Source organism: Protopterus annectens, chromosome 9.part0, assembly GCF_019279795.1.
Source record: "Protopterus annectens isolate FY-2018-M chromosome 9.part0, PAN1.0, whole genome shotgun sequence".
Taxonomy (NCBI): Eukaryota; Metazoa; Chordata; order Ceratodontiformes; family Protopteridae; genus Protopterus; species Protopterus annectens.
In genome coordinates, this window is record NC_056743.1 from 765,428,917 (window position 1) to 765,454,657 (window position 25,741).

Consider the following 25,741-nt stretch of genomic DNA (forward strand, 5'->3'; position numbering starts at 1 on the left):
TATAAAACAAGCAGCCGACACCATTTTCTTCAGTCTTTCTTGCCACACGGTGCCCGAAGCAGAAGCATTTCGCAAGTGTTGGTATGCCGACTCCTGAAATATTCGAGTTTGAGTTTCAGAACTGAAGTCTTCACTAAACCTAAGTGCCCCACTGGGGAAACTTTTTTTCTTGCTCCATACCAATGTCAGAAAAAGTTAATTGTATTACTTGTGGGAACCAAATACCTCATAAGGATTTCCATTTATACTGTATTCCTTGCCTAGGCCCTGATCACAATGTGCCTGGTTGTCGGTTTTGTGCTAGATTTAACCAACGCACTATTAAGCGTCGATATAGTTTTGCCTCAAAGTATTTTGGAAACAGATTTAACTACCCAGAAATGTCATCTGATAGCAATCCGACTACTGGAGTACATAAAAATTGCAAAGAAAAGGACAGAGAGAGACAGTCTAGGTCCAAACCCGACGACGAAGCTTCTCCTAAGTCAGTCGCCGGTACTCAGTGAGGCGCTTTCGCAGCCCCTGATACATGCTACTTTTGAGTCGCAGACCCCTGCCGACACCCATATGGAGTCCCGGCATGCCTCGAGATACTCAAAGTATTGGGCTCACAGATGTATCTCCCTCGGATGTGTCCAGAGCCACTGAGCAGGCACTGGCTTCTGAGGGTATATTCAGGCCTCAACATTTTTATATCAAACCGACGACAGCTGCAAAACCAAAGACGAAAGCAACTTCTAAAACTAAAAAAACGATGCATGAGCCACGTGCACAGGCCTCTATGCCTAAAAAACAGATGATTAAAATGGCTGAAGATCTGATTACCTTGATCAGGGGTTCCCATCCCCCTCCAGATAAGAGGCCTAGGCAAGACCCTGATTATGAATCTTCAGATCAGGTTTCTATTTCTTCTGATTCCTCTTCTGATCAGGAATTATCTATACCTCCCTATGAGGACTCTGATGCAGAAGAATCTATACCATCTGCATCACCACCCGAAGATTATTCATTTGAGAAACCTTGCATACTTTGAGGGGGCATTTTCACTGGGAGAGTCAAGATTTCTCAGAATCAAAAAAGAGGCTCAGGGATTTCCTTCTCCCTCAGCAAAGGCCTTTAGCCATACCCCCTGTTTTAGACATTGTGGATGATGTGTTTTTGGAGTCAAGCTTGACCCCTGACTCCTTACCTCCGGCTCCCAGCAAGCCTGACAGATATTACAGGGTCTCTGACTCTCACAAATTTTTATTTAGAAACCCTGCTGCTGATCCTGAAACTATTTCACAGAGCCCAAAGGGAGTTAAGGCCGCAGCAAAAAATCCTACCCCCTCTGACAGAGATTCAAGGGCACTGGATAGGTGGGGATAAAAGGTTTATACATCTGCAAACTTGGCAATTAGGGCCTTAAACTGCCAGTTTCATACACTCAAGTATCAACAACACATTATAGGATTGCTGAAACAGAAAATGATAATTTCTGAATATGCAGAAAACAAAGAATTGCAGGAATTATTGCATGCAGCTGAACAGGTTGGAAAGCATACTTTGCAATGTGGTTTTGATTCTTTAGAGGCCTCCTGCAGGGCCACAGTTACTGGATCTGTGATTAGGAGGCATGCCTGGTTAAAGAAACAAAATCTGCCTGGTCATGTTAAAGCTAAATTACTAGATGCACCTTTACAGCATGATACTCTGATATTAAGGCAGAAGAGGTTTTAAAGAAAGTGGAAGACAAAGCTAAGTCTATGCAAACTGTAAAAGACTTCTTACAAGTGCAGCCACCAAGATTTAGTAGACACTGGCCTACAAAAAAATTGGTCCTTTCCTGTATCAGAGCTCAAAGGGGCAAATCCAGATGCCCTAAGGGTTCCAGATACCAGGCACAAGATGCATACAGGTCAAAGCAATGGGGGCGCTTCTACCTCCAAATCTGGAGGAGATAAAGCGCAAACCTACAGAAAACAGTCCGAATGACTTCCCCTCTGCTTTCACCAAGCACTTATCTTTTGGCAGCACCTTTAGGGGGAAAATTAACACTTTTTGCTCAAAATTGGCAGTTAAAAACCCAGGACAAGTGGGTGCTAAACATAGTATCACAGGGATAAAGATTCCATTTCCATACTCTGCCAATGGCACACGGTTGGCCAGATCTGCCAAAAAAAATCAATGGGCAGAGGCACAGAAACAGGTTACGTCCTTCATGCATATGGGAGCCATTCCGCCAGTACCAGAACAGGAAAAAGGACAAGGTTTTACTCAAGACTGTTCTTGGTACCCAGAAAGGACAAGGCCTGGCGGCCAATACTGGATTTATCGATTTTGAACACATACCTGGACATTCCAAAATTCAAAATGCTGACTTTGCTGCAGCTTCTGCCCATGCTGGGCAAGAATGCTTGGCTGGTGACATTAGACCTAAAAGAGGCATACCTGCATGTCCCAATAAGACAATCGTGCAGAAGATATGTCAGATTCAAGGCTGGCTTAATGCATTACCAATTCTCTGCACTGCCCTTTGGCTTATCTACTGTGCCCAGGGTCTTTACAAAGTGCCTGGCGTCAGTAATTGCATTTTGCAGACAAAGAAGTATTCAAATATATCCTTACTTGGATGACTGTCTCATTCAAGCAGAGAACAAGGACATCCTTCTAAAGCACCTGGCGTTTGTGAAAAGCTTCTAACATGCCTAGGGTACACAATAAACGAAAAGAAATCACAACTGGTACTCTCTCAAAAGATAACATTCCTGGGTGCAAGCTTGAATACAACTGCCCATATGGCTTACCTCACGCTAGACAAGCAAAGGCAACTGACTACTTACTTCAAACTGATGGCAACAAAAACTCAATTATCTGCAAGACAAATTCTGCAGGCTTTGGGCTTCATGGCATCCTGCATCCTACTGATTCCATATGCAAGACTGCATATGAGGAAACTTCAGTGGTACCTAAAACGTTTATGGAGTCATTGCTTCCAGACTGTGAATGTTGATTGCTCTCATTCCCTGCCTGCAACAGGAGTTTCTATGGTGAGCAAAGTCATGTCACCAAAACATGGAACGGGCCTTCACTTTATCCCCTGCCAGACAAACCTTAACAGATGCATTGGATTATGCCTGGGGGCCCACATGGCGGGAAGATGCATTCAGGGCATATGGACCCCAAAACAAATGCATCTACATATAAACCAGAAAGAGATGCTAGCTTCTCAAAATTCCCTGACAGTCTTCAAGGACTTAGTTAATCCAGGACAACTACTGATAAAGGGGACAATACCACGGTCATGTGGTTTATAAACAAGCAAGGGGGCACGCACTCATACCCCCTTTGCAGATTAGCCACGGCACTGTGGGACACAGCTTTGACTTGCCAAATACATCTTCAAGCTCAATTCCTGCCAGGAAAGCAAAATACTCTGGCAGACAATTTAAGCAGAAACCTTATGGATCCTCACGAGTGGAAACTAGATCCACAAGTCTTCAGCATAACAAAGAAATAGGGGAGCCCAGACATAGATCTATTTGCCTCCCCTCAGAATTATCAATTGAAACGATTCTGCACAAGGACTTCACAGACAAGCATGGAAAGTGGACGCTCTATCCTTCAGTTGGAAAATCCTATCAGTTTACGTCTTTCCTCCACTGCCTCTTCTTCCCAAGGTCCTCCTAAAAGTCAGACAAGAGAAACCAAAGATGATACTAATTGCCTCGGATTGGCCCCGCCAATACTGGTACCCAATCCTAAGGAACTTGTCTCGATACCCAACTTGGACCTTACCTGAAAGACCTCAACTACTGTCACAGCAAAATAATCGGATCCTGCACAATCAACTCCAGACACTGAACCTAGCAGCATGGCTGATCATGTAGTTATACAAACAACACCTCTCAGTAAAGCTGTGATGGATGTCATTTTGGAAGCCAGAAGGCCTAGTACTAGAAAATCTTATGCTGATAAATGGAAGAGATTCTGTGCTTGGAATCAAGCACAAGGAACTGATGCAGCAGAACCAAATATTCCTCAGATACTACAATACTTGACTGAGATGCTTGACAAAGGCCTATCTTTCTAATCAATTAAAATCCATGCCTCTGTCATTTCAGCTCATTACAATACAGAGCCACCAATCTTTTCTCATCCTTTACTAAAGCGGTATCTTAGAGGAGCCAAAAATTTAAGGTCCCCTAGAAGATCACCAGTACCTGCATGGGACCTCAATTATGTGTTGTAAAAGCTCAACCTGCCTCCATTTGAACCAGCTGCTACTGCTGATTTAAAGTTTTTATCATGGAAAACAGCTCTGCTACCAGCAATTACTTCAGCAAGAAGAGTCTCAGAGCTATAGGCCCTCATGGCTGTGGAGCCTTTTTATCATATTTTGCCCAGACAGGGTGTCTCTGAGGACAAATCCAACATTTATGCCTAAGGTGGCTTCCATTGTGGCCCTTAACCAAATTATTAATCTGCCAACCTTTTATCCAAATTCACAGAACAAGGGGGAGAGAATTCTGCATTCCTTGGACGTACACAGACAACTAAGATTCTGCTTGAGCAGGACTAAAGCTCTTAGAAAAACTGAGCAATTACTAGTGGCATATGTTGCAGGATCAGAAGGAAAGGCTATTTCAAAGCAGGCTATTTCAAAGTGGATAAGCCACTGAATTCTTTCCTGCTACTTACACCATGGTACACCTGTGCCCAAGGGCATTAGGTCTCATTCCACCTGAGCTGCAGCTACTTCAGCAGCCTTTCTCAGAGGAGTACCAACCAAAGACATTCTAGAGGCTGCTACTTGGAGTTCTGTTCACACCTTTACAAAGCATTATCATTTGCGCCTCTACTCTTAGTCCAGGGCAGGCTTTGCCACTGCAGTTCTGCAGGGCCTTACAGCCGCACCTAATGCTGTCTAGCTCCAAACTCCCGACCATAGCTTTGGGATTCTACCCAAATGTAATGACTGCAACAGTGAAACACGAAAAACATAGTACAGTTATGTACACTTAACGTTAATGTAGATGTTCGAATGTATTCACTGATGCAGTCCAGTTTACTCGTCCACCACCCCCCTTTCCTTCTGGAGTTTATCTTTCCTTCTCTATCTTCTAAATATATTATATAATTGCTACCTTTTTGGGGGCACCTGACATCGGGGGCAAGAAAAACAAAAGAAAATGGCGTCGGCTGCATGTTTTATACCCCTGACGACCTGACGTCATGGAAGCGAAGACAGCAACTGACGCAGGACCCAAGACTTTGGAATTCAGGCCGACTGAGGGCAACTTGCCAGCAGATTACTCGAATGTAATGACAGCAACAGTGAATACACTCTAACATCTACATTTATGGTAAGGGTACACAACTGTACTTTTTCACCTCACTAACCCCTCCTAAAACTTCCTCACTTTTTACCCTCTAACTTTTTCTTCCATCCATTGTCCATTGTATCCATTGCATAATTGCCTGTACTCCAATGTGTATATAAGCTGTTCCGTGTATGTTCTATAATGTGTGATTGTTTACTTTGTAAATAATTAGTGTTTATTAACTTGTATTTAGAGCTTTTCTTTCTGGGCTTCTGCTGAAAATAGGGTACTTGTCCAGTCGGGCTTCCCCGGTAAACAAATGTCAAATACATGTTTTGACATCTTATGAAGGGAGAGTCAAACAACCATTAAATGTCTGACTCAGTGTACTCTCTTATGAGAAATGCAAGCAAAAGTTTGGGGGAATCCTGTCAGAATGGCACACCACGATGGCTTGGTTCTTTCTTATTTTTCCACTCAGGACTTACTGGGAATTGCTATGTGGACAGATATGCATGTGTAAAACTGTAACCTCTAGAAAAAAAAGGATGTTGGATGAAATGTGCCAGAGCAATAGTTTTTCGTTTTTAAGAAAGAAGTCATTGTCATAGTTAATAGAACCCACCCAGCAACTCCCTTTTTGGACCTTATATTTGCGTGAGACTATGAATTAGATTTTTCTTGTCATGTTTTTATAACTTGTAAGGTTATTGGTGTGACATGTTTGTGTTGTTTTTCCAGTTTTGCATGTGATATATTTCACACATATCATCAAGTGTATGTTTTAGGCTTCTCCTGCAGTAAATAAAGTAGCATAAAAAAAAAAATGGCACCTGGCAACTCTAGTTTTAAAGATGTAATTTCACGTTACAAGGTTATTACTTCTGGAGAATGATGGCTGTTGTGCAGGTGTGTTATAAACTACTGCCTTTGTGACCTCTGCACTAAAGATGAATAGTTGAGTGTCGCACTTGATTATTAGTCTCTAAAGTCTCTTACCAAAAGAAATGAAAAGTCATAAATCAGTGCTACCATTAGAAGGTCCTCCAGACCGTTGCTTAAGAGAACAGCATTATATGACTGGCGATTGTGTAATGGAAGAGGAGGTTTGACTACTGAGGGAGGGGGTCAGGCCTGATAATGACTGTTCGTAGAGAAGCCTTATTGTTTTAATACTGCTGCATGTATCTCCTTCGAAGTTGTGCTGTTTTAGTGAGTAATGTCCCATGATGTTACTGTTATTGGCCAGATTCAAAAGTGTCAATCGGTTTGATTTATGTGCTCATTTTCAAGCATTTTCCTTTAAATTTTTAGGTCCTTGAAGATGTGACCGGTGAGGAGTTTGTCCTTTTCATGAAGATTCTTTCTGGACTGAAAAGTATGCAGACAGTTAGTGGAAGGCAACAGCTTGTGGAATTAGTAACTGATCAGGCCGATTTGGAGCAGACATTCAATCCAGCAGATCCAGACTGTGTGGACAAGCTGTTGCAGTGTACTCGTCAAGTAGTGACCCTCTTCTCTGTAAGAATTCAACTTCTGTTTCCATTTTCTTTGCAATGCTTGTACATTAAGACAGTTGCTTCACCTGCTGTCTTTTACTGTTTATTTTGTGCCCTTCATGACTGTAAGACATGATTTTCATGTTTCCATGATTTAGTTTTTTTGCTTGTTTGGCTTTTGTTTCATCAGAAGATTGAATTCAGTGCTTAGAACTCTGTAGGTTGCATTTCAAGGGTCTCCAAAAGCAGACCTTTGAAGTGGTGATTCTGTACTGAACAAATGAGAGGGAAAAAGGTATCACTCACAGAAAGTAAAATTTTTAAAGCAAGTTTATTATATAGCGAAAGGTAAATGTGGATGCAGGAGGCAGATTCCATCTAGAGATAGTCAAGCTTAGTGTTTTATCTTGGACCTTGCCATGACTACAAGGAGCCTCTTGGTTGTAAATCTTTAATCTCAAAAAACTTGAAGTCTGTTAGCTTGTCTAAAAATTTTTATTTAGAAAATCTGTGATTAAAGGAGCTCACACAGGATAGATAGGATAGGACTTAGAGAAAGCATATGACATGGTGCCCAGAGAGGAGTTGTGGTATTGTATGAAGAAGTCAGGAGTGGCAGAGAAGTTTGTAAGAGTGGTGCAGGATATGTACGAGGGTAGTGTGACAGTGGTGAGGTCTGCGGTTGGAGTGACGGATGCGTTTAAGGTGGAGGTGGGATTACATCAAGGATCAGCTCTGAGTCCTTTCTTATTTGCAGTGGTGATGGACAGGTTGACAGGCGAGATCAGATAGAGTCCCCGTGGGCTATGATTTTTGCAGATTACATTGTGATCAGTAGTGAGAGTAGGGAGCAGGTTGAGGAGACCCTGGAGAGGTGGAGATATGCTCTAGAGAGGAGAGGAATGAAGGTCAGCAAGACTAAGACAGAATATGTGTGTGAATTAGAGGGAGGATATAGGAATGGTGAGGATGCAGGGAGTAGAGTTGGCGAAGGTGGATGAGTTTAAGTACTTGGGATCAACAGTTCAGAGTAATGGCGAGTGTGGAAGAGAGGTGAAGAAGAGAGTACAGGCAGGATGGAGTGGGTGGAGAACAGTGTCAGGAGTGATTTGTGACAGACTAGTACCAGTAAAAGTGAAAGGGAAGGTCTACAAGAGGGTAGTGAGACCAGCTGTGTTGTATGGGTTGGAGACAGTGGCATTGACAAAAAAGCAGGAGTCGGAGCTGGACGTGGCAGAGTTAAAGATGTTAAGATTTGCACTAGGTGTGACGAGGGTGGATAGGATTAGGAATAAGTATATTAGAGGCTCAGCCCAGGTTGGACGGTTTGGAGACAGCCAGAGAGGCAGGATTACGTTGGTGTGGACATGTGCTGAGGAGGGATGCTCGGTATGTTGAGAAAAGGATTCTAAGGATGAAGCTGCCAGGTAAGAGGAAAAGAGGAAGGCCTAAGTTAAGGTTTATGGATGTGGTGAGAGAGGATGTGCAGGTGGTTGGTGTGACAGACAAAGATGCAGAGGGCAGGAAGAAATGCAAACAGATGATCCGCTGTGGCGACCCCTAACGGGAACAGCTGAAAAAAAAAGGAGGAGGATAGATATCTTCGGAGTCTTCCCTCTTGTTAGCATGTATCTCAGCAGCAGTAAAAGAAGCCTAAGATGTTGAAACCTGAAGCTTCAATTGCTCCAGTTAGACCCAGACACCTATGTTATGGCACTTGATAAGCCTGAGACCATCCGGTGTTGGTTGCTGCTCATACTATCGTGATCATTTTGGAAGTCAGTAAGGAGCTGCAATAGGGCACATCCAGGATGAACTGATCAGATGACTGTTATGGTCATAATATAGGAACCAGAGGTTTACATTTGCGGAGGGGGTGGCAAGATCCTCACTGGCATGTTTCTGTGGATGGCCACTGGAGGAAAAAACAAAATTGAACACTTTTCCCCTTCAGCTCCTACTCCTAGGGATTCACAAAAGTAGTAAGAAATTTCTCTTGAACTGTTCAAGGCTCTCGTCTCTAAAGCCTCCCCAGTTCTTTTCTTCTCACACCCCCACCCCCCAAAGAGGGATAAGTCCTTCCTTCAGGAGAAAAGGGCATTTTGTCAGAGGGAATTTATCCATTCCCGTATAGAGTTTGAGAATGTCTCTAGACTGTCTCCTTAAAAGATTTTTTTTGTGTGTGTGTACACCATATTGAAAATGATGCATCATTTTCAGTAGGAAGGAAAGCAAATGTCTGATGTGTGAAGAAGTTGACCTGTTATACATGGATGTTCCCATACCTTCAGCAATTCTTCCTGTGTTAGAAGCCTTACAGAGTGCTTCTGCTTCAGCTGGTTTGAACCCAGACTCTCAACTTCCAGCTCCCCCAAAAAACTGGCAGGTTTTAGAATATCCTTGAAGCCTACACATTTTTCGTACAAAAATCCTTTCTCAGATCCATCAGTATTTCTTCAACAGTGGATGAGCCAACTAAGTTTTTTCACCTCTATTAATGCCTGAGACATTAGGGCTGTTGACCGATATAGAAAGATGGTGTATATTTCTGTTGCACTTTCTATGTCATCAACTACAAATCCCATAAGTATCTTTTTTCTGTTCTGGTTGGTGATAAGTTGGTCTCAGACATTCATGATTCTGGCAGCAAATTATTTTACTACAGCTCAACTCATCTATTCAAGAATCTAGATACTGTGCTAAGTGCAGTTAGTGTTGTTGATGCATCCTGTAAAATTGTGGCTACTGGCTTTGTTAGAAGATGCTCTTGGCTCAGGTTGCAGTCTTTGCCTGAAACTGTGAAGTCTCTTAACAGGGAGAAACATTTGGTCCTGCAGCTGCTGAGTATTTTAAAAACTTGCAGGTCAGAGGTAAGATTTTGCAAGATTTCAAACAGATATTTGCTTCCTTTGTACCAACTTTCAGCATAATTACCCAATCAGACCAGGTCCATTCTCTTAGAAAGGGCCAAAAATCTCAGTAGAAGATTCAAAAGTTCTCTAAAAAGAAGTTTTAGGATGACATCAAATCAGACTTTAAGTAATCCAGTGAGTCCTTCCCTGACAAGCCCGCCAATTTGCAATGGTCTGCTCTCACCCACCCCCCTTCTCATCCCATCCACTTCCACCTTGGTCCATCCCCTCTGCCGCTGTCAAAAAGGCACTCTCACTCCCCTCCTGTGTGGAGATCTGTAACTTCAGATCAGTGGGTTATCATCATTGATAGAGGCTACACGCGGTCTTGGTTCTTCCTTCCAAACCATTCAAGGATTCCTGTAGAGCCCCCAAACCAAGAACATCTGTTTTTCCTCCCTATTCTACACATTTTTTACCACCAAGGTACCATAGAATTGGTTTCTCTCCCAAATGAGAAAAGGATTTTATTCATCTCTCTTTTGGCTCACAGAAAGGAGGGCACTTGGAGGAGTATTTTGAATTTATCAGTACTCAATATCTTTTTTATTGGTGTAAGAATTCTAGTTGTCTCTGCAAACTCTTATTTTATTTCTTTTAATCCTCCCACAGACTTTTCTGGTTACTCTGGTTCTCAAGGATACTTACCTCCTTCACTGTTCATCCATAGCATAGAAACATTTTGAGGTTTTTTCTGCCTTACAGATTAATTTTTAAATATCTGATGTTAAGTTGTCAATCTCGCCTTCATTCTTGCTTGATGGGTTCGGAGCCGATCCTCGGCGCTAAGCTCGAGAGTCACTTTTACCAGCTCGAGGCAGCCCCATATCCCATGATGCAAGGCGGTAAGTACCCAGATCTGGATTGCGCTTTCAGCTTTAAACATGAGGTCCTCCTTTTACCAGCTCCTGGTAAGTGATTCACTTTATTAATTTTAAACCCCCTTTTTGTTAAAAAACTCTTTATTATTAGTTATAAGTTAATTATTTAGATTTCCTGACAGAAAATCCCTGTCTCCTTTAATTTTTTTAGTCAAACTTTACCCATCCCATCCCCTCCCCTCCCTGTTAGGGTGTGTGTGTGTTTATTTTTAGGAATACCTTTTGGTATTTTCTTTAATTTAAGTTTTTTGACTGGTGTGTGTGTGTGTTTTAAGCACCATGTCAAAGGAGAGGGTCTCAGGTTTTAAGAAGTGTGACTCGTGCTGTCAGAAGATGTCTCTGACAGACGGTCACACTTCTTGCCTGTATTGCCTGGGGCCTCTTCACCTGCAGGACTCCTGTGCTATTTGTCATTCCTTCAGCCAGAGAGTCCTGCAGGAAAGACGCAACAAACTGATTCTTAGGGGCTTTCTTGGAGGGCTCTCGGCGGCTAAAACCGTCAAAATCAGTTAAATCTTCCAAGGCCCAGGCTTCTGTGTCTAAGCCTGCGGCTTCGGCTCGACCTGAGATCGGCTCCGCTGGAGCCGATTCTGCTTAAACAAAGCTTCGCACCGATGGCTATCGGTGCCGAATCTGCATCGACCGCCGTGTCGGCTCCGATCGGTTCCGACACCCATGTGGCACAGGCATCGGTGTCGGCCCTCTCCGGTGGCTCCGACACTTTTACTTTGGTGGCGGTATCGGCGCTGGAGCCGATGCAGAGCAGCTTCCTGTCGGCTCCGGAAGTCGGCTCCGACAGGATCTATAGTATCGGGTTCCGATGGCTCATTCCAGGAAGAGGTCGAGGTCTCCTTCCTTGGAGCCGATACTTTCGGCTCCGGCTTCACCTCTTCTTCGAACGGAGCCATCGGAGCCGATCTTCAAGGTCATCCAGACTGTCAGATCATGACCTAGAGAGAGTGGTCAGTAGATTACTTAAGTCACAGGTACTGGCCCAAATGTTACATAGTCCGTCTCAACAGACGACTGTTGGTCCACACCCGTTACAGTTCCTCCTTCAACTCTACCCCAGAGCTTGGAGTTGGAGTCTTCGGAATGGTTACTGCTACGGCTGGAGGACGGATACCCCTTCTGTTCCTTCAGCCTCTACTCTTATCTCCTCTTCGAGACCTTCCTTAGAGGGATTCGTGGTCTGGCTTCCATGGTCTCCTCCGAGGTGAGTGGCATCGGACCCTTGTCCGAACCCGCTCTTCCCCTTGGAGCCTCGGCCTTGGTGAGCTCGGCCCGACATCTGCCTCGGAGACTTCCCTTCGGTGGTCCCTGAGTTCCTAGCTCTTCAGCGGGTTCTCTCCGACCAGCCTGGGAGGGGAGCATTGCAGGTGATGAAGAGTGTACTGGCCACTGGTATCAGTCAGCAGTCTGTTGCCGTAGCTGCTCCCTCTATAGTACCTGTTGACATCTCTGCCACTTCTCTTGCTACAGGACCCAGAGATCCTCCGCCTCAGGTTTCCCCATTGGGAATTTCCCCTCTTCCGAGGATTCTCCTGATGTTTCGGGAGATCCTCCTAGGAAGAGGACTTGTAAGAGGAAGCATGTAGACTCCCGAGTCTGTCACTTGGATACTGACTTTGATGAGTCAGAGGGATCCCCTAGATCCCCTCTGAGGATGTCTCCTTCTCAGACATCCTAGAACTCCTGAAACAGAGGGGAAACTGGCCCACCAACAATCCCTCTGAGGATGAGTCAGTATACCTAGAGGCGTTTGGATCTCGGCCCTCCACCTCCTGGCTGTCTCCGCCTTTTTCCCCCTTATGCAGGTTATTGCACGAAAGTGGGCAGCTCCTGACTCTGTAGAGCCAGTCCCTAGGAGGCCTTCAAAATTTATCACTGCCCCTGTGACAAGCAATTCCTCACTAAGGGTGTCCCCGCTGATGCCATGGTGGTGGCTGCGGCCACCAAAAAGGAACTTGCAGATCCTTCCGTGCCCGTCCATCCTCCTAATAAGGACTCTAGGACCATGGATAGCTACGGTAAGCGGATGTTTTCCTCAGCGACCTTTGCTATGCTCGCTGAATTACCTATGTCACTTCACCAGACTCCAGAGGGATATCCTTAAGGAGCTGGGTGAGGTAGTTCAGGATCCTACAGCTGCAGGGGCTCAAGAAAAAATTGCTTCGCAGCTAGGAACCCTCAATTCCATTGCAAACTCCTCCATGCGGCTAATATCTTATGCTGCGGATGGGCCAGGTAGAACGCAGGTACAGGTGTGGCTCTTAGACGCCAAGCCTGGATGCGGCTATGTGATTTTGCAGATCCCTTTAAGGCGTCCTTCACAAATTCTCCCTTTGATGGGTCAGCTTTGTTTGGCCCTCAGGTGAAGGAAACCTTGACCAGGTGCGAACAGGACGGCAAGACTCTTTCTGCTGTTGGAGTCCGTTTTCCACCCCTTCTAGACCTTATCCCAAAGGACAGAAAGGTGGGAAAATGTGGTTCCGTAAATGCCAAGGAGTCACGCCGGATTCACGTGGTCAGTTTACCCTAGAGGCAGAGGGGTAACAACAACAGACGCCGCCTAGAGGCAGAGGGGTCCGAAACCAGGGAAACAGGGAGCCTCTCTCTGACAAGCCCTTTCAGCATCCCTGAGGTGTTGCCCGGCTGTCCCTCCTTGGAGGCAGTCGGGAAGATTATCACTGTACCCAGAAGCCTGGCATTCCCTCACTCAAGACAGATGGGTACAGTCGATCATATCCAAGGGTTACATAATTCCTTTCGAGGAAAGTCCTTCCCTCAAGTTCCCTTCCAGATGTACCACCGGTCTAAGGGAAATTGCAGAGTTAGAAGTCTCAAAACTACTGCAAAAAGAGCCATTCAGCCAGTTACAATAGACCATTCAGAGCCGGAATCTACTCAAGGTTCTTTTGGTCCCCAAAAGACGGGAGACTGGAGACCAATATTGGATCTCAGCAGACTCAACAAGTCTGTCAGGAAGACAGGATTCGAATGGTCACTCTTCAATCAATTCTGCCCTTCTTACAGAAGGACAACTGGATGTGCTCAATAGATCTTCAGGATGCGTACTATCACATCAAAATTCACAGACGCCCAGGAGATTTCTCCGCCGGCTGGGGTCCAGTCATTTCCAGTTCAGAGCCCTGCCCTTTGGTCTCACTACAGCCCCAGAGTGTTCACCAAATGCATGGCAGTGGTCACGGCTCACCTGAGACGTCAAGGATTCCAGGTGTTTCCGTATCTCGACGACTGGCTCCTGTCAGCCACCACCAGGCATCAGCTTATACAAGCCAGGGATTACACAATAAACCTTTGTTCTCATTTGGGCATCTCAATCAACTTGAAAAGTCATCCTTATCGCCCTGCCAGTCTATTACCTTCATAGGCGCAAACTTAAACACTGTTCGGATGTCAGCTACCCTTACAGATCAAAGAGTTTCAGACATTCAGAGTCATGTCAGGATCATTCTGGCCAGCAAGAAAGTACAGGCCAGAATGGTTCTAAAGGTATTAGGTCTCATGGCTGCGGCCATTACTCTTCTTCCCTGGCTCGATTCTACATGCGCCTTCTTCAGTGGATGCTGTTCACACAATGGTCATACCAGCAACTTCCAATGCGTCACCAGATTCTGGTGACACAGACATGCAAAGAGCATCTTGCTTGGTGGATCACATCGCCTCAGGTTCACCAAGGCAGGTACTTTGTACCCCATCCCGATAGCCACTGTCACCACGGATGCCTCCCTGATCGGGTGGGGGTCATTATCAGGGCAGGATGGTTCATGGGACGTGGCAGCCGTTCGAGTACCATCTGCACATAAATGTCCTGGAGATGAGAGCAGTGCTTTTAACGTTGCAAGCCCTCAACGACTTTCTTCCCGTAGGGACAATTGCAGTCCACACAGACAACATGTCTGTAGTTTGGTATATCAACAAACAGGGTGGAACCAAGTCCTACCCCTTGTGTCGAGAAGCGCTCAGACTATGGCAATGGGCGATCTCCTCTCATCGGTTTCTGGTAGCAACGCATATCCCTGGGAAAACCAACATTGTAGCGGACAGATTGAGCAGAGCTATTCTCATGCCTCACGAGTGGTCTCTCAAGCAATCTATAGCGGAAGAGATTTTTCTGGAGTGGGGTCGTCCATGTTGCGATCTTTTTGCTACTCCCCAAAACAGCAAATGTCCAGACTTCTTCAGCCTCTTCTCTCTATCAGGCCATCCCCCCAGAGACGCTCTGACCCAGGATTGGCCCCAGGGACTTCTTTATGCCTTCCCTCCATTTCCTCTGATCCCTCAGGTGATCCAGAAAGCTACCGTTTTGAGAGCCAAATTGATTCTCATTGCCCCTTACTGGCCTCGACAAGTTTGGTTCCTGTTCCTCCATCATCACCTTTTGGTGCAGCCGTGGCATCTGGACCCAGTGCCAGATCTTCCGATTCACCAATCGGGTCAGCTGCACCGGTCAATCCCTTCTCTCAACCTCACAGCATGGTTGCTCCACTTCCTTCCTTAGCCAGACTTCCTTTGATCTCTAACCCAGTTAGAGACATCATAGTAACGCTAAAAAATCCTCTACCAGGAGGATTTATACAAGCAAATGGAACGAAGCGTTCTCTTATTGGGCTAAGGCCCAGAATATTGATCCTTTTACTGCCCCTGTTCAGGCAGTCCTGGACTTCTTAGCGGAGATTTTTCATGCAGGCTCCTCTTCTTCCACAGTCAGAGTTCAATTGGCTGCTATTTCCAATTTTCATGTCGGGATAGCAGATCATAATATTATGTCCCATAGGCTCTGCAGGGCCTTCTTGAAAGGAATTTTCCTGCTAAAGCCTCCAATCAGGAATCCTCCTCCTCAGTGGGATCTAAATTTAGTGCTGACATCCTTGATTCTTCCCCTTGAGCCAGCTGTTTCTTGTTCCCTGAAATATCTTTCTTGGAAAACTTTATTCCTAGTGGCTATTACATCTGCCAGGAGGGTGTCTGAACTTCATGCTCTTTCGGTTCGACCCCCCCTATTTGGTTTTCATAAAGACAGAGTATCTTTGAGAACTAATCCAACCTTTTACCTAAGGTCGCTTCAAAGAACAATTTGAATCAATCCATTGATCTCCTGTATTTTTCCTAACTATTCAGATAGAGCTGAACAAAAGCTACATTATCTTGATGTCCACCGTCAACTTAGATATTATTTGGACAGCACAAAGAGATTTAGAAAATCTGATCAACTTTTTGTTTCCTATGCGGATAATGAAAAAGGCCTTCCTGTTTCTCAAGTGAGCTTGTCCAGATGGCTTTCTTCGTCATCTCTGAAATTTATACTCAGGGGAAAACAGCTGTGCTCAAAACCTAAAGCACATTCAACTAGGAGCTTAGCTACTTCTACAGCTTTCAAGCTAGACTTCCTTTGGACACTATTTGTGCAGCGCCACTTGGGCCACTCCTCACACTTTTGTTTCCCATTACAAATTGGACTTGGCCTCCAGGGACAGAGCCAGTTTTGGCTCTACAGTCCTCAAGAGTTTGTTCCATTGAGCCACCCAGGATAGAGGTGCTAGGGGCCGGTCCCATCAAGCAAGAATGAAGAGATTGACAACTTAACATTAAGAAGTTATGTACCTACCATAACGTTCCATGTTAGTTGTCTTCTCGCCTTCTTTCACCCTCCTTCCCCTGGCCTGGACAGACCTTGTTATAAGAAACTGTTATGCTGAAGACCATTCAGACCTGGTCCTTCTTCCATCTGTAAATTTTCTTTCTTCCTTTGGGAAGTATTTTATGCTTGGTGCTATTGCCCTTTGTCAGCAAACGAGATCTGGGTACTTACCGCCTTGCATCATGGGATATGGGGCTGCCTCGAGCTGGTAAAAGTGACTCGAGCTTAGCAGCCAAGTCGTCGGAGGATCCCAAGTGCCCGTCGAGGAGAGGAGGGGCCGAACCCATCAAGCAAGAAAGAAGGCGAGAGAAGACAACTAACATGGAACGTTATGGTAGGTACATAACTTCTTATTTTCCACTTTTGTTTCTCTCCAGCTCCAGGAGTAGTTACCAGATGTGCAGCTCTAGTCCTAGTGTTATTCATACTGTTGTATCCGTGTTTACCCTTACATGGATGATCTAGTACAGGCTACTTCAAAAGAAAAGCTTCAGTACCTCAAGTATGGTACTTTCTTCTAAGTCTGAATTTCACTCTGAACTTGTAGAAATCTGCCTTCCTTCCTTCTCAATGTCTGTTTTTCCCCCCTAGGATACCAGGTGAAATCTGCCTCTGTGATGGCATTTCATCAGGACACGAGATGGCTTCTAATTTATTTCCAGTTTCTTCATCCTGTGGAAATGACCTCGGCAAGAGTGATAATGAGGGCCCTGGAGTACATGGCTTCAACCATTCAAATGGTTCCATTTGCCAAACTCCACATGAAGAAGATTCATTGATATCTCAAGTCCATTTGGGAACAGCGCTACCATTCCCTGAACTTCCTTATTCCTTTCTTGACCTTCTTGAAGAAGGAATTTTTTTGGTGGATCAATTGGCTATCCCTCAATTCAATTGTGCCCTTTTTGGTTCCCTCTCCTTGCGAGGAGGTTTCCGTATACGTTTCATACCTGGCTTTGGGAGTATGTTCTATGAATAGCAATCTCCAAGATGTATGTGCTAAAACAGGATTGAAATAGTCACAAATTTCAGTGAAATGAATGCCCTGATCTTGACATTTCAGGCTTTACATCACCTATGGACTCCAGGACTTCTCTGGACTTCCTCTGCAGACTTGTCATTATTGCCTGGGAGATGGCTATTCAGCATAGCCTCTTCCTTCAGGCAAATTGCATTCCTTCAAAGATAATACAGTGGCTGATTACCTGAGCAAGACCTTCATGAATGGTTGTTAAACAGAGAAGTCTTACTGCATGTTATCCATCAGGGAGAACGCTCCAAATAGATCTGTTTGCCTCCACTCTGAACAGGCAGCTCGTAATATTTGTCTTCTGGCCTTGATATTTACTCAGTTTTTGTTTCGGGATTAAGTTTTAGTCTTTGACCCTTATATTTCAGACTTGTCACATGCTTTTTTTTTTTAAAGCTTGAACCTAATGCTTTCTTGATCTATTCAGCAGTTCTGTTAGTCTTCTCCATTGGTAATATTCATCATACTACCTGCTGTTGCAGGCCTCACTTGTTGGTATATCCTGCAGATATCCAAAATCAGAAGAGGTTGATACTCCACAACAAACGAAGCAAACCAGATGAATGAAAAGACAAATCCTTTATTCGAATAAGTAAGCGCTTTCACGTTGCTTGGAACGCTTCATCAAACTTCAACAAACCATAAAAATTCAAATCAACTTATATATAAGTGAAGCACCAATGAAAAACACATTAGCAAGTCACATGCAAGTTACAAAACTACATCATTTCCTTTCTATAAAAATTACATAAAAAATAAAATATATAAATATATGTGTCATAAAAATCTCATATTAATAAATGAATAGTAGAAGTATAATGTTAAAACATACTAAAACATATTATAGATAGTGAAACATGTTACTACTGTTTAATGTTTCAAAGGTTTATCTAATAAAAATGGTCTCAATGAAAATTTATCATTAAGACCATGACCTTTATTCGCAGATAGCTTAATTATCCACTTTGCCTCAGCTTTTTCTGTCTTATTGCCAATATTACCAAGTCTTTCTGTCTCTGTTAACTGTCCTATTACTAAAAATCTAAAGGCATGTGTGGTGCCATTTTGTAGTACATGCTTGGCTAGGGCATTCCCTTCATTCTCTCTATGTATAGCATACAAATGCTCTCGTATCCTTTCTCTTAAAGTTCTATTAGTCTTTCCTGTATAGAAACAACAACATTTTATGCAGGATGCTAAATAAATCACATTTCTTGACTTACAATCAGCGTATTCATTAAACTCATACTTAACACCAGTGTCTGGATGTATAAAAACATTAAATTTCATTATATATATATATATATATATATATATATATATATATATATATATATATATATATATATATATATATACACTGGTTGCAAGAGCGACATGCAAATGTACCCTTTCTCTCAGAGGAGATCTTATTTTTAGGCACTCTCTGATAAAGCATACGTTTTAAAGATTTAGTATTCTTATAGCTAAAGAATGGTTTTTCACCCACTAAGTCTTTTATACCATCATCTAGCTGTAAAATATTCCAATGTCTCTTAATAATGTTGACAATAGAAGTATTATTATTAGTAAAGGGTATCACTAGTCTCCTCTTATCATTATTCCTCACTATAGGTCTCTCATCTATACTACCTTGTTTTTTAATAAAAGGACGTCCTAGATGAGTACGTTCAAAAGTGTCCAATGAACGCATATCTCTATTGCAGTAACCTCTATGCCTAAAATCACTTTCTATAGTTTTTAATGCATCAGAGAAAACCAGATCATCACTAGTTATGTTAGAAAAACGTTTCACTTGATTACTCACAATGTTTTTGTGTATATGGGGGGGATGCATGCTATTTCTGTGAAGAATAGCATTCTTCCTACATACCTTCCTAAATACTTCTGTTTCTAGAGTATTGTCTTTTTTCCTCAATGTCACATCTAAAAAATCAATTGTATTTTGTGAATACATTTCAGTCAACCTAAGAAATGTGGTAGTTCCATTGATATATAGAACAAACTCTTTTAGGAGCTCTAGTGTGCCTCCCCAAATTAAAAAAAAGATCATCAACAAAACGTTTATAATATTTTATAGAAGTGGAGTAAGCCAAATGTTCTAAAACATACGTATTCTCCCAATATGCTAACACAAGGTTAGCATAAGAGTTTGCACAAGATGTGCCCATAGCTACTCCTTTAATTTGGAGGAAGTATTCATTATTAAAGGTAAAAACATTGTGACAAAGAACCATTTCTAACAACATTGTGAGTTTAATAACTTGATTGTTGCTAAGTCCTTTATTTAACAAATATAACCTTAAGAAATCTATCCCTACATCATTGGGTTATGCAGGTGAAAAGAGAAACAACATCTAGTGTTACCATATAATCTGTAGTTTCTAGAATATTGTTCTCATTAAAAGGTGCTAGTGTTTCCAAGAACTGTTTCGTATCACGTAATACAGATCTAGTAGATTCCACAACTGGTCTCAAGTTTTTTTCTAGAAAAATAGATATTGTCTCAGTTAGCCAGCCTCTGCCAGATACTATTGGTCTAAGTGGAGGATTATGTGTGGTCTTATGTACCTTAGGTAAACCTCTAATTACTGGTATCACAGGTTTCTCTATCAAAAAATATTTATACAGTTCTTCATCAATAATCCCACACATCAACATGTCATATAAATCTGCATGTACTGTTTTTATTAATTTATCTAGATCTGACATGCTCAATCTCTTATAAGTAGTAGCATCTGAAAGCATTTCTAACATAGTTTCATGGTAGTAGCCAGTATCTAGAAGTACTGTAGCTCCCCCTTTGTCAGCTTGCCGAATGACTATACTAGTATTGTTCTTTAAATCATGAAGGGCTAGCTTCTCTTCCTTGGTAATATTGTAAAAATCAAGTTTTGTATTGTCAGATTCAAAAAACTTCAACAAATCATCACTGCAAGCTCTTTCAAAACTTTCCAATAAAGGATGTATAGCAGGCATATATGTAGAAGGTTTTTTAAAAGACAAAACATCAGTATTAAAAACATTGTTGCCAAACTGTAAACCAAGTGCAATATTTCTAACAAAACATTTTATGTCAACAATTAAATCACTTACATCAGTCCCCTGAGAGGGAATGAAGGACAAACCTTTGTTCAAAATCTTTCTTTCATTGTCCATAAGCATGTGACTGGAAAGATTAATAATCAAGTCCTGGTTACAGTTTTGAAAGTTTTTTTCTGAAGTTCTAACTGGCCTCCTGATATCTTCCTTTTCCTGGTGGTTTGTGGACTCCAATTGCGCCTCATCTCCTGTCGAAAAGGGAGTGGGAAACGAAGAGAAGTGTCATTAGATTCAGCTGAAACAGTTTCACTTGCTAATATAGGAGTTTTTCTTCTCACTACAGGTGCTGACATGGTTGTTGTATTCAAAACATCAGAGTGCACTGTATTCACACTGGGGCGTTGTTCACTGACTGCTGCTTCTATCTGAGAAGAGGAAGCAGGTATGGAAGGAGTAGGAGCAGATAAAGTGTTACGCTCAGAGAAAGGCATTTCAATGTTAGTGCGCGTCGCAGCATATGTTGTCCTGGTGGACTCCCTCGGCCAGGAAAAGACGTTCCCCCTCGAGAAATCCATACAGTCTCTTTCTAATTTCTTCTTTTTTGCCAATAATAACTTATTATCTAACGCTTGCATTGTAGTCGCTATATCAGAAAGAAAATCTTCTTTCTGTGTATTAGTAAGGGCTGCAGTCAATTTTTCTTCTAAAGCTATAGCTTCTTGCTGAAGTTCCAACTCTATTGAAGTATATTGTTCAATAAGTAGTCTCATATAGGCATAGCTCGTATCTAAATTAAGTTGCTGCCACTTAGACAAAAGTTCAGGATAGGCAGTGCCAAAAGTAGGCATTTTTAACAAACGAAGACCTCTAGGAACAACTTTAAAATTAATGTATGCCTCCGTATGTCTTTTTTGCCACTGGGCATTCTTAATTTTACTGAGGTTGTCCTCGAGCTTTCTCATTGTTTGTAAAACATCTACATGCCAAGCAGTATCTCTGTGTATGGAGGCATGCATTAATTTTAAAGTTGTTCCTAGAGGTCTTCGTTTGTTAAAAATGCCTACTTTTGGCTCTGCCTATCCTGAACTTTTGTCTAAGTGGCAGCAACTTAATTTAGATACGAGCTATGCCTATATGAGACTACTTATTGAACAATATACTTCAGTAGAGTTGGAACTTCAGCAAGAAGCTATAGCTTTAGAAGAAAAATTGACTGCAGCCCTTACTAATACACAGAAAGAAGATTTTCTTTCTGATATAGCGACTACAATGCAAGCGTTAGATATTAAGTTATTATTGGCAAAAAAGAAGAAATTAGAAAGAGACTGTATGGATTTCTTGAGGGGGAACGTCTTTTCCTGGCCGAGGGAGTCCACCAGGACAGCATATGCTGCGACGCGCACTAACATTGAAATGCCTTTCTCTGAGCGTAACACTTTATCTGCTCCTACTCCTTCCATACCTGCTTCCTCTTCTCAGATAGAAGCAGCAGTCAGTGAGCAACGCCCCAGTGTGAATACAGTGCACTCTGATGTTTTGAATACAACAACCATGTCAGCACCTGTAGTGAGAAGAAAAACTCCTATATCAGCAAGTGAAACTGTTTCAGCTGAATCTAATGACACTTCTCTTCGTTTTCCACTCCCTTTTCGACAGGAGATGAGGCGCAATTGGAGTCCACAAACCACCAGGAAAAGGAAGATATCAGGAGGCCAGTTAGAACTTCAGAAAAAAACTTTCAAAACTGCAACCAGGACTTGATTATTAATCTTTTCAGTCACAAGCTTATGGACAATGAAAGAAAGATTTTGAACAAAGGTTTGTCCTTCATTCCCTCTCAGGGGACTGATGTAAGTGATTTAATTGTTGACTTGACATAAAATGTTTTGTTAGAAATATTGCACTTGGTTTACAGTTTGGCAACAATGTTTTTAATACTGATGTTTTGTCTTTTAAAAAACCTTCTACATATATGCCTGCTATACATCCTTTATTGGAAAGTTTTGAAAGAGCTTGCAGTGATGATTTGTTGAAGTTTTTTGAATCTGACAATACAAAACTTGATTTTTACAATATTACCAAGGAAGAGAAGCTAGCCCTTCATGATTTAAAGAACAATACTAGTATAGTCATTCGGCAAGCTGACAAAGGGGGAGCTACAGTACTTCTAGATACTGGCTACTACCATGAAACTGTTAGAAATGCTTTCAGATACTACTACTTATAAGAGATTGAGCATGTCAGATCTAGATAAATTAATAAAAACAGTACATGCAGATTTATATGACATGTTGATGTGTGGGATTATTGATGAACTGTATAAATATTTTTTGATAGAGAAACCTGTGATACCAGTAATTAGAGGTTTACCTAAGGTACATAAGACCACACATAATCCTCCACTTAGACCAATAGTATCTGGCAGAGGCTGGCTAACTGAGACAATATCTATTTTTCTAGAAAAAAACTTGAGACCAGTTGCGGAATCTACTAGATCTGTATTACGTGATACGAAACAGTTCCTGGAAACACTAGCACCTTTTAATGAGAACAATATTCTAGAAACTACAGATTATATGGTAACACTAGATGTTGTTTCTCTTTTCACCTGCATACCCAATGATGTAGGGATAGATTTCTTAAGGTTATATTTGTTAAATAAAGGACTTAGCAACAATCAAGTTATTAAACTCACAATGTTGTTAGAAATGGTCCTTTGTCACAATGTTTTTACCTTTAATAATGAATACTTCCTTCAAATTAAAGGAGTAGCTATGGGCACATCTTGTGCAAACTCTTATGCTAACCTTGTGTTAGCATATTGGGAGAATACGTATGTTTTAGAACATTTGGCTTACTCCACTTCTATAAAATATTATAAACGTTTTGTTGATGATCTTTTTTTAATTTGGGGAGGCACACTAGAGCTCCTAAAAGAGGTTTGTTCTATATATCAATGGAACTACCACATTTCTTAGGTTGACTGAAATGTATTCACAAAATACAATTGATTTTTTAGATGTGACATTGAGGAAAAAAGACAATACTCTAGAAACAGAAGTATTTAGGAAGGTATGTAGGAAGAATGCTATTCTTCACAGAAATAGCATGCATCCCCCCCATATACACAAAAACATTGTGAGTAATCAAGTGAAACGTTTTTCTAACATAACTAGTGGTGATCTGGTTTTCTCTGATGCATTAAAAACTATAGAAAGTGATTTTAGGCATAGAGGTTATTGCAATAGAGATATGCTTTCATTGGACACTTTTGAACGTACTCATCTAGGACGTCCTTTTATTAAAAAACAAGGTAGTATAGATGAGAGACCTATAGTGAGGAATAATGATAAGAGGAGACTAGTGATACCTTTTACTAATAATAATACTTCTATTGTCAACATTATTAAGAGACATTGAAATATTTTACAGTTAGATGATGGTATAAAAGACTTAGTGGGTGAAAAACCATCCTTTAGCTATAAGAATACTAAATCTTTAAAACGTATGCTTTGTTATGAGAGAGTGCCTAAAAATAAGATCTCCTCTTAGAGAAAGGGTACATTTGCATGTCGCTCTTGCAACCAGTATATATATATATATATATATATATATATATATATATATAATGAAATCTAATGTTTTTATAAATCCAGACACTGGTGTTAAGTATGAGTTTAATGAATACGCTGATTGTAAGTCAAGAAATGTGATTTATTTAGCATCCTGCATAAAATGTTGTTGTTTCTATATAGGAAAGACTAATAGAACCTTAAGAGAAAGGATACGAGAGCATTTGTATGCTATACATAGAGAGAATGAAGGGAATGCCCTAGCCAAGCATGTACTACAAAATGACACCACACATGCCTTTAGATTTTAGTAATAGGACAGTTAACAGAGACAGAAAGACTTGGTAATATTGGCAATAAGACAGAAAAAGCTGAGGCAAAGTGGATAATTAAGCTATCTGCGAATAAAGGTCATGGTCTTAATGATAAATTTTCATTGAGACCATTTTTATCAGATAAACCTTTGAAACATTAAACAGTAGTAACATGTTTCACTATCTAATATATGTTTTAGTATGTTTTAACATTATACTTCTACTATTCATTTATTAATATGAGATTTTTATGATACATATATTTATATATTTTATTTTTTATGTAATTTTTATGGAAAGGAAATGATGTAGTTTTGTAACTTGCATGTGACTTGCTAATGTGTTTTTCATTGGTGCTTCACTTATATAAGTTGATTTGAATTTTTATGGTTTGTTGAAGTCTGATGAAGCGTTCCAAGCAACGTGAAAGCGCTTACTTATTCGAATAAAGGATTTGTCTTTTCATTCATCTGGTTTGCTTCGTTTGTTGTGGAGTATCAGCCTCTTCTGATTTTGGATTTGTGTTTTTTTTGGGAGGTGATACCTTACCCTGACAGTGTTCTTCTCTTGCTGATATCCTGCAGATAGCCCACGGCTGGCCAGTCTTATAGAGCTCTTCCCTCCTGGAGTTTCTCAGCCAACGCCCTCCCAAACAGACAAGACTCTGTCAATGGTATAAAGGTGCTTTGGTATTTGCCATCTTCAGATCTTTCTTGCAGTACTTTAAGCGTTGCTGTGTATGCTTTCCACAGCATGTGTAGTCTGTGGGCCAGGTTTTCTCCAGGATGTCAGATAAGTAACCCATAAATATCTTGTACTGTTTCAACGTTTAGCTGATTAGGTTCATAGGTGTGTACTAGACTAATGACCCTGGAGACTTTACAAGCCTAGCCCTTGGGATTACCCTGGCATCGTGCCACCTGACTTTAGTTTCCAGTGCCTCTGTTTGAGTAGACCTACTGGAGTGATGTCTGGGGTGAATTTTCCATTTCCCATCCACTTATTAAGATTTCTGTTGAAGAGGGCCAGCGATGTGCTCTGTTTGTTTGACATGTATGGGAAGTTTATACCATAGCATAGGCAGTCTCTGGGTTATGAACCTGTCCCTCCAACACATTCTGTTGATTTTGGTATTGAGGTTGAGATCTCTGCAGCGTGTGGTGCAGAGGGATTGGGATTTCTTTAGATGTAGCATTTCTAACAGAGCTGGGTCAGACGTGGCTTTGTAAGTCAAGCAGAGATCGCCTCTAAGTAGGCAATATGAGACAGAGAATAGTTGGAGTTTTTTGAGGGAAGAGTAGGAGACAATGACCTCCTTCTTCCTGGATGCAAAACCCTTATTAATGAGATGTGCCACATCGGACATTCTGACCACAGTGGCAATGTGGTGGTCAGAAGAGAAGTTTCTGTCAATCTGTGTTCCCAGATCTCTTATAACGCATTCTGTGTTCAGTGAACTACCATCGATGTGGTAATTCATAGGAATCAGGTTTTTCCCAAAGGGGATGATGACACATTTTTTG

General features: G+C 41.8%; 1 protein-coding gene across 1 annotated transcript in view; it reads left to right on the top strand.

Annotated features, from left to right (window-relative positions):
- The window catches only part of API5 (apoptosis inhibitor 5), a gene marked incomplete in the record, with an annotated part of 1,096,633 nt that overhangs the window by 468,330 nt on the left and 602,562 nt on the right, over window positions 1-25,741 (top strand). Inside the window, 1 exon segment of the mRNA XM_044083396.1 lies at window positions 6,618-6,824. Within this exon segment, the coding sequence (XP_043939331.1) occupies window positions 6,618-6,824 (207 nt within the window).